Source organism: Asterias rubens, chromosome 9 (genome assembly GCF_902459465.1).
Source record: "Asterias rubens chromosome 9, eAstRub1.3, whole genome shotgun sequence".
Classification (NCBI taxonomy): Eukaryota; Metazoa; Echinodermata; class Asteroidea; order Forcipulatida; family Asteriidae; genus Asterias; species Asterias rubens.
The window spans coordinates 110740-125379 of record NC_047070.1 but is presented as its reverse complement, the minus strand read 5'-3'; the positions used below and the strand labels follow the sequence as shown (position 1 = coordinate 125379).

The window sequence follows — 14640 nt, the reverse complement described above, 5'->3', positions numbered from 1 at the left end:
ATAAAACTATGAAGCAATTGAAGTTTGATCAGAGCGTACTATAAAAATGGTTTTAAACATGATTCTTACTGATATTGATCAATTCTTGCCATCACGTAATTGTATTGGTTATATAATCCAACAGAAAAGATGATTTATTGATAGTCGATTGGGATCGATCTGAAGAAATGATCAACTTGGCACCTTATAGAAAGACTCAAACCCAAACCAGAGTGCAATAACAAATATTGCCTTAACACATACTTACCTTCGCAATCAGGGATATATGAGTACATTTAGCAATAACACTGTGTCTTGATAACCCACAGGTTTGTTTCAAAAGTTTATAAATGTCTTCATGAACCAGAATGGTATTAGTGGCAAAATTAGTGGCAAAATTTCAAACCCCTTTTTCAATGTTGATCAACAACAGTTGATGGAAATGAATATATGTGTGTGTTTAAACTAGAGAGCTCTTCAGCACTTACTTTTCTATGCTTATCTATTCACCAGACAGCGTTATTTATGCACTGGGATAACTTTGCAATGGTGGATTTAGCTTTATTATAGTGCAGTAGCTCTGAGTGACATTTAAATGTAAAATGATGTGTGATATCATAGATTACTTACCTGTCTACGGTGAAAACGATCCCACAAGTCTTTCACTTTCAGAAAGGTCGCAAATAGCACAATGATCACAAAAAAGCATACAAAGAAAGTAACGAGCACAGTCACAAGATCAAAGGAAGGCTGATAGAATGTTATCTAATACCCAGGCAAGATGCAAGAAGAAACAAAGAGAAACAGACGAGTTGTAGAAAACCAAGAGATGGGCAGATGTTAAATGAGAGATGAGAAATTAAGAAGATGGGATGATGCAAGTCAAACATGATTGGAATGATATGTGTATGAAGATTTGGGTTGAGATGTAATTAGGAAGTGAGATGTGGGTAGAATTAGAAAGATGTAAAAAATGATGCATGATAAGACAGGACAGGTAAATGAAAGAAAAAATGAATTAAAGAAATTGGTGAGGTAGGATTAAGAGAAGATGAAGGGAAAAGTATTAAGAATGAAAGCAAATATTAGATACAAAGATTGAAGAATTAGATAGAATGAAGAATGGGGAACAAATAAAGATGATGGATTAAGAGAACACATTAATAACAAGGTCAACAAGACAAAGTGGAGTTAACAATAAATGTGACATAAAGAAAGGGAAGGTTTGAAGAAAATGCAGAAGAATGGAAGAAAAACAATCACATAAAAACATGGAAGAAAGAGAAAACAGTCCACAAAAGAACACACAGGGAGAAAATGGGAGAAAGAAACAAAAGACCAACGTTAGACTTCCATGCTACAACACAACATGCACAAATTAGACTGATTAACATGCCATACTCATTCCTTCAACACACTTATTAAGAGTCTGCAAAATGGTTCATGGTTTTAATCTTTGGTCATGGTATCTATCTCTTCAACTCAATGATGGTTGATTCTGGAGTCAACTCTATGAAATGTGCGCAAGGTTATGAATTCTGGCATGTTAATAATTCACACTAACAGATACAGGTGCAAGCAGAGTACAGTCGCCACAAGTGCACTAAAACAAACAGAAATAACCAATATTAATCAAGCCCCTTATTACAAGGAGTGTGATCCTGGACCTATAAGGGGACAGATGATCCTATCATTGATGAATTCTTCTCTCTTTCAGTTACCTGTTGCCGACGGAAGCTATCATAACGTTGTTTCACTTTCCAACCAACCACGAAAAAGAGAAGAAATGATAGAAAACAGCTGAAGAACACCACAAGAAACTCTAGCAGATTCAGAAGAAGAAATCGCTGTCGAACTGACACCTGCAATGTGGTCGCATAATGGGTCGGTATGGGTGCAAGATGGTTGACAAACAAAAGGCATTATGGGTAAAGAAAAGGTTTAAGATTAGCAAACTCCAAGATCTGGTTTTACAATTTGATAATGCACACTGCAAAAGTTAATTGTCTATCACTCATGTGACTTATAGAGCTACCTGTAGGGATATAAATGGTGTGGGTTATTATTAGATTAAACTTGACTTAGTCTACTGGGTTAAATAAAGCTGACTGTGACCAGTATGTTAGAACTAATAGCAGCAAGCATGGAAGACATGAAAGTGGATTGTCATTAGTAGTACAAAATGAAGATGAATAATGTGCACAAAACGATGAAGTAGTTTCTAAAGAATAAATAACAAATGGTTAGCTGCCTTGATACCAAAAATAAGGTACTGTCTTCACTTACCTTTATATACAGCAACAGAAACTCTAATTAAAAATGCTGGGTTCAACATTGACTGACTATCTGTGTACACTTACCTTGTTTTTGAATTGCATCTCACTTCACAATTTCTATAAGTTTAGAATTTATATTAAGAGACATTGGAGTCACACTAGACTGTTTGCAACCAAGTGCATTTCAAGAACAGTACTTTTGACTGGCTTAACTTGGATGATCTCATAAAAATGTTCATCTTCATCAGTTATAAACCTCCACCTGTGACGTCATGCTATTGTTCCATCACTCCATTATTTTGAAGGAATGGCTCGATGGCTACCTGATTACTGAAGCCCTGGTACATTATAGCATGATGTCACTGGTGGAGGTTAACAACAGATAATCCCCTTGGTGTACGCTCCATTCCTGGAATACAAATGGCACCCACCTCTGGCATTATCCTATACCAAATGGACATCATTTCTTTCTGTTATATATTCTCAGGCTTAATAGATTAACATCATTCAAGAGTGACTTTTAGATCATATCTTGATGTCATAAATCAGAATACAATTGTCCTTAATAATGGATAGGGAAACAATACCTGTGTAGTAACTTGGTCAGTGTAAAGCTGATAGAATCGCCACACTAAACCCATCACAGTCAGCATAATAACAAGGATGATGATAAAGGCTAACAGAATTTGAAGTAATAGACCCAAATCATCCGACTCGACGAAGAACACCTGGTTTTTAATCATCAAAGATAAATCCTTTTAATAAGATGTTGATTCTTTATTAGTAAGAGAAGAGACTTCATAGGTTTCAATCCTAGTTGTCAATTGCAGAATTGTGTTGTTATAATAACATACCTCCTTTTATTAAATTATAATATCCAGATGACTTTGAGTGAATGACTGGATATTAATTTGGGTTTTACTCATTCACCGATGTGTGTTAGCATTGTATACTCAGTACTTTCCCCCGAATTCAAAGTCACAGGCATATTACTCGGGTGGGATTCGGATACATGACCTTTGCAATTCTAAAGCAGTGTCTTACCAAATAGACCACATGGGTTGCCTGATACATGTAGCTAGAGGCAGTCCAATTCCTATATTCTGCGCCTTGAACACCCAGCAGGGTGGATATGTGTGCATTACAAGTCTTATTATTATTATTATTATTATTATTATTATTATTATTATTATTATTATTATATTATTATTATATTTTAGCTGAGAGTACCACAATGATTTAATAGATGCAATATCCCTGTGATTTTTTTTTGCAGAACTCGGGAAAGTGCTAACAGACAAACATGTCGGTGTAAAGGTAGAACCAAGTTAATAATCGTTATTCCGAGGCAAAATTCCACATCTATTAAATGACTGGAATTAACGTTCTTGTACAAGCATCAATATTTCCTTTATCTTTGTGCCTTACATTGAGACTGCTAAAGAAAATGTACTAGATAGTAAATATGGTAAAATGGTCAAAGAATAACATGTGATGACAAAATGATCTAGATCAATGAAGGCTTTGTGAAACTACATGCAGACAAGATTCCTAAGAAATTCTAGAGAAAAACAAATATTAGTCTTTCACAGTAGAACCGCAAGATAGTAGCTTTTTCTAAGGAAACAGCTCAACCTGCAAGGAAGAAATGTTTAGACAATATAACCCTTGGTAAGCTGCAGGATTGACCTCCTCCGGAAATTCATGGGTTTATTTCTAGGGAATTAGGAAAACGTTCCCCAGTGTGAATAGGGCTTCAAAACTGAAATGTAAACACAAGAGTGGTTAGTTTGTATTAACTGGAGATTACTGCATCTACACATCTCTCTGCATTGTTGAATCAGATGAAATTATTTAAACCACCTAATGTTCATGATACATCACTGATTGAGTTTCAACAAAAGAATATTCAGGTGGACAGTTTACTTTTATAGCAATATTCATAAAGTACTCAAAAAGAACTCTGTCTGAAACCAACTTGAATCCAGCTATTTGGTTTAGATTTTGATTTGCAACAATAAAACAAAACAAAGCTGCAGGAACTGTACATAGCTTTGGTGCATTTTGGCAGTCGTAACCAATAACTGTTTTGGTGGAGTTGCCCTTTGGTTAAAGGGAAGGTACACTCTTGGTAATTACTCAAAACAAATGTTAACTCAAAAACTCACTTGGTAACTAGCTTCGGAGAGCTGTTGATAGTATAAAACATTGTGGGAAACGACTCCCTCTGAAGAAACGTAGTTTTTAGAAAGAGGTAACTTCTCACTAAAACAACAAAAGACTTCTAGCTAGAAGTCTTTTATTCTTATCTGAAAACACATAAATTCGTCCAACAAGGGTGTTTTTTCTTTCATCATTTTCTCGCAACTTCGATGACCAATTGAGCCCAAATTTTCGCAGGCTTGTTATTTTGTGGTTATGATGGGATACACCAAGTGAGAATACTGGTCTTTGACAATTACCAAACATGTACCTTCCCTTTAAGCACTGGCCATTGACCGAAATAGTTATTGGTTATGATCTCCAATACGCACCCCTGAGTATGCACAATGTCCCATACAAACATAAACAAGGGTTATCAGTGTTTATTAATGAATGTTATGATGTACTTCATGTAATTGGTGAACTTAACACAACTTGTAAGTAAGATGTGTTTAATTAACACTTAGATATAGGAAGGAGTGTATTCTTCCATAAACCAATCATGTATCATACCCTATAAACAAAACAACAAAAATCAAAATATAACTTGTAAATAAAATCACTTGTTAGATTAATTGAAAATAGTCCAAGACTTCTTGTTCTACATCTTGGTTGAAGATCTGTCATATGACCATCAGAAGGAACACCTAAACAATGAATGATGAATATTCATGACAAGCGGAAGCTCTAAAATAATGAATATGCATGAAAATGATCTTCAAACACAACATGATGAATATAAATAAGAACATTCTGGTCACAATCAGTTACCCAATAGACAAAATGTAGTGATACTTAGCCACACAAATAAATCAATGTTAATTAAAAAACAACATAAGGTAACTGTTCAAAAATCACTAAAGAAAAAACAAAACATATGCAAAGAAACAGTAAATATCATCAATTAGTATCATGTTTCGTTCAGGGTAACAATCCTTATTTGTCTGCGGTAATGATTTAATGAAAAAAAAACCTAAATGATTCTGATTGCTGTAGTTTCCCTTGTACAGTTGTATCTATCGGGTTGATCTGAGAATCATTCATGTCTGAAATGCTATGGAAAATTTAACTTTGAAAAATATTAAGCTCTCTTGACTAACAACCCATCCCCCACCCCTTCAATCAAACATTGACAACAAAATTCAGTTTCAAATTAAAACTAGACATAGAATTTTTGTTAATTACAAAAACACGGTGTTCGGTTGGACGTTACGTGATGACGTAGTTCATAAACATTGAACCATAAAGATGACTTTTTCTACAACGTGTCGTTAATTTTTATAGTTAAACTTGTATCACAGTTTTTAACATTTCCTTTATTCTTCACAAATGCAATATGTTTGTGTGAGATTGGCTTTAGGTTTTAATTTGCAATTTATGGAAACCCTTTAAAAATTTAGCTACCCCTGCACGGGATGATGTACACAGATTTGATAATCAACAGCGCCCTCTTTTGTTGGACAAACAAGAGCGCTTTTGGGATTCCCCCCAAAACGTTCACGCCATATGATTTTTACACATTTTAAACGTTGTTTTATTGTTATTTAATACCTGATGACGTCATTATGATGTAATTAGGCATGTGTTGTCTTAAAAACACCAAGGTTCAACTATCTGTTGAGTTTCAAGGTTCAAATCGATCTCAATCTTGAGTTATGCCATAGATAAGCTCAAAAGTTGTTTTTTTTTTTATGAAAAAAACACGAAGGTGAACTTTTACCCAGGGTAACGACCCGGAAGTTAAGGTCGTACGATTTTGGCGTAAAATTTTCAAATGTTTCCCAAGTCTTTATCTATCCGATGCCCAAGCATGAACATCATAGCTTTTATATTCATTGATATACAGCAACAAGCAAATGGTAATTTTTCAACATTAAAAACCTTGTCATGACCTCATCAATGACATCATCATTCCAAAAAAGTGGCGGTTTCATCTACTCACTATTGCCTATGTACATAGTAAGTTTTAAGTTTGTACAAGCTTTACTTTTGTTTAAAAGCTCAAAAGTTTTTTTTTTTTTATGTAAAATACACGAAGGCGAACTTTGACCCAGGGTAACGACCCGGAAGTTAAGGTCGTACGATTTTGGCATTAACTTCTCAAAATGTTGTCCAAGTCTTTATCTATCCGATGCTGAAATAAGAACATCATAGCTTCAATATTCGTTGAGATACCGCGACAAGCAAATTGTAATTTTTCAACATTCAAAACCTTGCCTTGACGTCATCAATGACGTCATCAATCAAGAAAAGTGGCAGTTTCATCTACGCACTAGTGTTTATGTACAAAGTAAGTTTTAAGTTTGTACAAGCTTTACTTTTGCTTTAAAGCTCAAAAGTTGTTTTTTGATGAAAAAATGCGAAGGCGAACTTTGACCCAGGGTAACGACCGGAAGTTAAGGTCATACGATTTTAGCGTTATCTTTTCAAATGTTGTCCAAGTCTTTATCTATCTGATGCCCAAGTATGAACATCATAGCATTCATATTCGTTGAGATACAGCGAAAAGCAAATGTCGTTTTTCAACTTTAAAAATCTTGCCATGACGTCATCAATGACGTCATCATTCCCAAAAAATGGCGGTTTCATCTACTCACTATTGCCTATGTACATAGTAAGTTTAAGTTTGTACAAGCTTTACTTTTGTTTAAAATTGCTGGAGAAGGTTCGCAGGGAAAGAAGAACACGAGGGGAAAAAAACCAAAAAAACATAACAATAACAATAGTTGTTCGGCTATTGGCCGAACACCTAACAATAACAATAGTTGTTCGGCTGTTGGCCGAACACCTAAAAATGCTTTTAAATCCATTACAAAAACCATTCCATTGGCTACTTCTTGAGTAAAGTCTGCTGTAGAGCGCAAACTTATACCATCAATTGGCTACTTGGTTTGGTTTAAGTTGTTTGTCTTCTATAAGGCAAACTTGTAACACTTTTGACTATGAACATGAAAAGCCTTCTTTTTGTTACCTCAAACGCCAAAGGTGTGGTGAAGTTGGAGATGTACACAAAGAATGTTGTGTTAGATTCATCATCAAAGTTGTAGTCCGAGTTAGAGAAAGTTGTGCTGAAGTAGGAAGTACCTGCTTCATACGTGACTGCTATCTCCTGACCAGGTCTGTCGTCTGTTTAACACAAAATCACAAGAAATAAAATCAATACAACATAAGTAGTCCACATTACAAAAATAGCATTGAATCTAGAGAACTTTCTGTTAATGCCACAATGGAGGGGGGGGGGATTTTGTAGCTTTTTTATACTGTATTTCATTTATTTTGTATGAAAAATAACCCAGGTTTAATGATTTTAAGCATTAAACCTGGGTAATTTTTTGTAGTAAGATCTTGCTCTTAATATATGAGGAGTAAGGTCTCAAACGCTTGTTTGGTAAACACTGTGCAAGTCTCGCGCGCACCGGAGCGAGAAAACACGACAACTGAAGAACTTTATTTGTTTAATGAATCAAATCTTTGCTTTAATTTATTCTTAATGCTGAATATGAACAACAAAAATACCCTATAGAGCTTGTTTAAATTAGTTTTAGCTTTTTAAACAAACACACAATTATCGGTTAAAGTCTATGTATAGACAAAAGTAAAACTCTGGGACAAGGATGTTTGTTTGATCTTAAATTTTTTGAAACCCCTTTTGTAAATGTACGCCCGAATGTGAAACTACTCACAGCTGGTTTATACGCGGACGCACGATGGTCGCAAGGGCGTTAGATAAACGCGTGACGCAGTTTAAAGAGGAAGCCGACGCCTAATTGACCAATGAAAAAGCTTTTCACCCCGCGCGACCAAAACAAGCATCTGCGTAAGTTTCGTGATCGGAGATGGGCACAAATTCTTAATTTTTACCAATTAACCTGACCTGAGCTCAAGTTTAAATATCGGTTTTTCTTCGTTATTATGTTAACTTTATTTTTACTTTTATATATGATGTTAACTAGTATTACATTTTTAACAACATGTCATTTTTATGGTCATAAACTATATTAAACTAAAGTAATGGACGAAACAAAATCTCCCCAACGTAAAACTCCATAAGGTTGGGACCACAATGGTCCCGGAAGTTCAAATCCGCGCGAGACTTGCACAGTCTATTTTGTTTTGTTTTCTCAAATCAAATTTACATTACCTGTTGCAATGGCCAGTTCTTGTAGCCAGACCATTATAAAGTGGTGGGCAATAAATAAATAAAAATTTAATTTAACCAAGGGCGAGCAGAACACCAACATTATTCATGTTTAATTATTGGACCATCATTGCTGAAGTGGGGCCAGGTTTCCAAACTGTCTTGTATTATGGGAACGATACAATAAGTTGAATGGCCATGATGGTATTCTTTCTATGTGACATTTGATATTCCTTATCATAAGCTGTGTTTCAGATCAATGCACAGTGGACAATATTTTGAAATCTGTCCTGGGCAGCACAATGTATTTTGGTTCAACGGCTGGCCAAAAATGGCAGGGCCACCCAGCACCGACAAGCGTGGCGACAAATCTACCCCCACCAAATCAAATACAGACTCTTCTAAGGAACACCGGACACTTCGACACCCCGCGAACTCAGCACCTGCAAACTCGACACCTTGATAACTTGGCACCAACTGGGAACCAAGAATGTCGCCACCATACAAACTCAGCACCGGCCTTTTTGTACTAACATACTCGGCACTAAGTGATATCACTCTAAGAGTCAAGTGGTTAAAAATAAAGAAGCGTACGTGTACTTACACACAAATTTTTTATTTACAGTTAGTAGCTTTGAACGCTGTTACTGGCAAAATCACTAGTTATGGTAGCTGGTAAGAATTAACTGCTTCCAAACTTTTGAGAAAATTGGGGTCGGAGATTTGTTTTCCCCCAGAAAATTTACCGTCCGCACTGTGTTCAGGCAACAAGTTTTTAAAACGTTGTTTAGGCCTAGCGTGCCTAGGCTGAATTGCGTCCATGTCGGTGAAAATGCCGCGCCATTTTTGTGATGTAAATTGTTTATGTATTAGGCTTTGGGAAAAATAATCTAGAAAGGATGACTTACTTGCTCCAGAGCACTGGTATATAATCTAGAAAGAATGACTTACTTGTTCTGAAGGTTACATTCAAATTAATCTCTTTGTTGACTTGCAGAGTGAACTCTATGTCTCGATTACTGACTTCAGGTGATGTCATTAGATTAATCATTGTAAGAAACAGTTCATCATTTGACGACAGATTGAATGTGTATTTAAAATTCATTGACAAATCATCTGTAAAGAGATCAACAAAAAGATAATAGAATTTTGAAAAGTTGAAATGATCATGTCATACTATTGTATTACCAATAATAAACCACTGGTATAGGCAACCACCAGAGAGTTCACCAACCACTGGTATAGGCAACCACCAAAGAGTTTACCAACCACTGGTATAGGCAACCACCAGAGAGTTCACCAACCACTGGTATAGGCAACCACCAGAGAGTTCACCAACCACTGGTATAGGCAACCACCAGAGAGTTCACCAACCACTGGTATAGGCAACCACCAGAGAGTTTACCAACCACTGGTATAGGCAACCACCAAAGAGTTCACCAACCACTGGTATAGGCAACCACCAGAGAGTTCACCAACCACTGGTATAGGCAACCACCAAAGAGTTTACCAACCACTGGTATAGGCAACCACCAGAGAGTTCACCAACCACTGGTATAGGCAACCACCAGATAGTTTACCAACCACTGGTATAGGCAACCACCCGAGAGTTTACCAACCACTGGTATAGGCAACCACCAAAGAGTTCACCAACCACTGGTATAGGCAACCACCAGAGAGTTTACCAACCACTGGTATAGGCAACCACCAGAGAGTTCACAAACCACTGGTATAGGCAACCACCAGAGAGTTCACCAACCACTGGTATAGGCAACCACCAGAGAGTTCACCAACCACTGGTATAGGCAACCACCAGAGAGTTCACCAACCACTGGTATAGGCAACCACCAGATAGTTTACCAACCACTGGTATAGGCAACCACCCGAGAGTTTACCAACCACTGGTACATGTATAGGCAACCACCAGAGAGTTCACCAACCACTGGTATAGGCAACCACCAGAGAGTTCACCAACCACTGGTATAGGCAACCACCAGAGAGGTTACCAACCACTGGTATAGGCAACCACCAGAGAGTTCACCAACCACTGGTATAGGCAACCACCAGAGAGTTCACCAACCACTGGTATAGGCAACCACCAGATAGTTTACCAACCACTGGTATAGGCAACCACCCGAGAGTTTACCAACCACTGGTACATGTATAGGCAACCACCAGAGAGTTCACCAACCACTGGTATAGGCAACCACCAGAGAGTTCACCAACCACTGGTATAGGCAACCACCAGAGAGGTTACCAACCACTGGTATAGGCAACCACCAGAGAGTTCACCAACCACTGGTATAGGCAACCACCAGAGAGTTTACCAACCACTGGTATAGGCAACCACCAAAGAGTTTACCAACCACTGGTATAGACAACCACCATGGAGTTCACCAACCACTGGTATAGGCAACCACCAAAGAGTTTACCAACCACTGGTATAGGCAACCACCAGAGAGTTCACCAACCACTGGTATAGGCAACCACCAGAGAGTTCACCAACCACTGGTATAGGCAACCACCAGAGAGTTCACCAACCACTGGTATAGGCAACCACCAGAGAGTTCACCAACCACTGGTATAGGCAACCACCAAAGAGTTTACCAACCACTGGTATAGACAACCACCAGGGAGTTCACCAACCACTGGTATAGGCAACCACCAAAGAGTTCACCAACCACTGGTATAGACAACCACCAGGGAGTTCACCAACCACTGGTATACAATGTAGGCAACCACCAGAGAGTTTACCAACCACTGGTATAGGCAACCACCAGAGAGTTTACCAACCACTGGTATAGGCAACCACCAAAGAGTTTACCAACCACTGGTATAGACAACCACCAGGGAGTTCACCAACCACTGGTATACAATGTAGGCAACCACCAGAGAGTTCACCAACCATTGGTATAGGCAACCACCAGAGAGTTCACCAAACTATGTGAAGCTACTTCCCGCCTTCACGTATGTATAACTACAATAACAATAATCGCATAATGCGCAAATATCCCCCTGCAAGATGTTCAAAGGCGTGGTAAACCAAAGAAAAGAAAAGAAAACAGGCACAGCTAAATTAGTCTTTGAAAACCAGTGACATTGGCAGTTCGTCACAATTTGAGACATAGTCAAGGTTGAGTTGAAAATCTGTAAATCCATAAGTCAGATTCAAACTTGAAGAGTTTGAGATTTTGTAAACCGTTGTTATTGGCCCCATGACCAGGGCACTAATGTAAAGAGCATTGATACGGTTATTGTGAAATGCACTATTATTATTATTATTATAAACAGGATGCAACAGTAACACAAGGGTTTTTAAAGCTCTACGCGGTTTACAAATACAAGAATAGTCTTATGTCAATTGAGAAATGTGAATGTTAATTACACTCTACATAAGTTGCATGTTGTATCACTTACAGTAACATGTTCCACCATTAAGAGGGTTGCCATAGTAACGCTGTGAAACATCACATCTACAAAAAAATAAAAAGACAAAAAATATTCATGTTGTAAAAGAATTATGAAAAAGTTGCCATAGTGTTGACTCATTTCCTCAACTTTTTTTTAAAACTGAAACACTGCAGATAGAATTTAGCAAGACTTCACTTTTGCTTATTGTTAGAAACTCTTGCGCACTTTATAAGAAGCCACTACTATTATTATGATAAATTACAACTTACCTGTCACAGTACATGCCAATTATTCCTTTAGTGTCACAATAACACTTTCCTGAGATATCGTCACAGTTAGTTGTTGCATGATTATTACATTGACATGGCGAACAAGATCCTCCATTTAAAGGATCACCAAAAAATCCCTCAGCACAATTCTGACACTGAGGACCTGAAATATAGAAAAACAAAAAATCAATCACTTGACTCTCAGTTTCCCGTGTGGTTTATATTGATATCTGAAACAAAAAGTTGCATCCCCTTAACGTGATCCCCTGGCTGCCACTTCCCAGGTTTATCGTAATTTGGGTGTGATCCCTGGCTACACGGCAGTTAACGGTGGTATGGCTTCTGACTGGCACCCCGAACAAAGATATTGACAAAATAGGGAGACCGCTAATATAGGGGTAGATAGCTCACTTGGTAGAGCGCCGGCACGTTAATCGGGAGGTCATTGGTTCAAATCCCACTCTAGTCAATTTTTTTTTCAACCCCCAAAATCATTTCAAAATTTACCCAGTCAGTTTCGCTTGTGGATTATATTGACATTAGACTATCCATTACACCATATGACAGTGATCAACATTTGTTACCATCATGCATGACTGATTTCACAAGCTTTCACATGGCAGAAAACTAACAACCATTGTGTGGTATAACAAAGCAAACAGTAACTGATAAATCACCAACAGTGGAATTAAACCTTGCATGGTTTCTCCAAGGGGGCAAACCACTGATCTCTATTATACTGTCATAACAATAGAGATCAGTGGAGCAAACCCAGGGCCTAAAAAGCCAGTAAAAGGTTAGCCCCATATATAATAGGGCCAATCCACTTTACATGTATATCCATGGCTCCAGCACCATTATAACTATCTTTGCCTGTTAAAATTTGTCATGAGCTGTGCATTCTCGATCATGTAACTTGATCAATCAAATGCTACTGTACGCCTACTTGCTGGAATTTGTTGAAAAAAATATCATAAGTTTTTGGGGAAAATCAAATGGTTTTCAAGACTGAACGTTTGGAAATATCCAAAGGACCTCCAACAGAATGTGGTAATGTTGGACAAGATTTTACAAGGGGCCATGGACACTACAAAAAATGTTGTCTTTTCACATGGGTAAATTTTGTAGAATTTTACAACCTTGCTATAATAGCTAGGGACACTTGCTAAACTAAACTGCGCCAATAAAGTATCTAAACACTTACAAATGGTCTGATATATCAGAACCTGAAGTAGTATGCAAAAAATAGTTAATAATCTTTTTAAAACAAAGAACATGATTCACTTCCAATGACATGGTATACCATCCATGCGATAAATGAAGATCTTAAGCAGCATGTAGTATATACCTGTTGTATTGTTCTGGCAGTTTACACAAATGGAGCTTGTTTCATTCACACACTGACTGTGTCCATTACACTGGCATGCTGGGGAAAAAAGCAAATAAAACCAAACAAACAATGGGTATGGGGAGTCAACAAAAATTGGCAAACTTAAAACACCCAAAATAAAAGCTTGTTATAACATCAACAATAATTATGAAAGCCTATTTCAAGATTTGATTACACAAATATCAATATCACAGATTCTGAGTTCTCAATACTCACAGTATTCACTGCTTTGTAAATATAGCCTCTCAAGAAATATTTCAGAACAAAATTTAAATTCATTTGCATTTGTTTGTGGTAGCCTTAAAGTACACATCAGATGGACCCAAGAGGTACGTCATAACTCCAGCAATGAAATTCCTACATGGAGTTATAACAATACTTTGTAAAACAAAAGTTACCTTCTACAATGAGTGAGCTAGATTTGTTATGAATGCATACATACGTACAATGGTAGCAGAACCAAATGCATGATTGACGTATCTTATTCAATGGATTTAAACAAGGCAACTTGACAAATCAAGATACACATGTACATGAATTGTATTTCCGAATGCACCAAACTGAATGTGAAGAACAAACAAAATTTGGTTTTCAAGTTTACTTAAAAGTACATTTTCTGCAATTCAGTAAGGCTTGAAACTGTTTCTTAATACAACATTTAGAAAAGCTTTAATTTTGGGGGAAGATCGGGATTACAATATAAAACAAAATCAATGTGTGGAGAAGGGGGGATTACAGAGGTTAACAACAGTGCAAATACTTTAACTGTGCGGAATACAATGAATAAACTCATTACATATGGACATTAATGCAGAATACAATGATGTTCTCAAGACATGTGGATATTAACCATGACTTTCAAAACAAGCCAATCAGTTTCTGCTACTCCCATGAATTCTACTACACATATTTCCCATTCAATGTAATGTGAAGTGAATGGGAGCAATCCAATACTCAATGATATAAAACAGCATG

At 37.1% G+C, this 14640-nt stretch overlaps 1 protein-coding gene across 5 annotated transcripts in view; it reads right to left on the bottom strand.

The window, feature by feature from the left end:
- Positions 1 to 14640, bottom strand: part of LOC117294366 (attractin-like) — a 51146-nt gene that overhangs the window by 5306 nt on the left and 31200 nt on the right. The window contains exons 17-22 of one of the 5 annotated variants that reach the window (XM_033776738.1): positions 13624 to 13701; positions 12276 to 12438; positions 12013 to 12068; positions 9547 to 9711; positions 7429 to 7583; positions 2843 to 2983 (exon numbers count right to left, since the gene is read on the bottom strand). In XM_033776738.1, the coding sequence (XP_033632629.1) occupies positions 2843 to 2983; positions 7429 to 7583; positions 9547 to 9711; positions 12013 to 12068; positions 12276 to 12438; positions 13624 to 13701 (758 nt within the window). Of the gene's footprint in view, positions 1 to 609; positions 745 to 1700; positions 1842 to 2842; positions 2984 to 7428; positions 7584 to 9546; positions 9712 to 12012; positions 12069 to 12275; positions 12439 to 13623; positions 13702 to 14640 lie in introns of all 5 variants that reach the window. The other 4 variants (XM_033776739.1, XM_033776740.1, XM_033776742.1 and 1 more) reach the window with 4 other exon arrangements.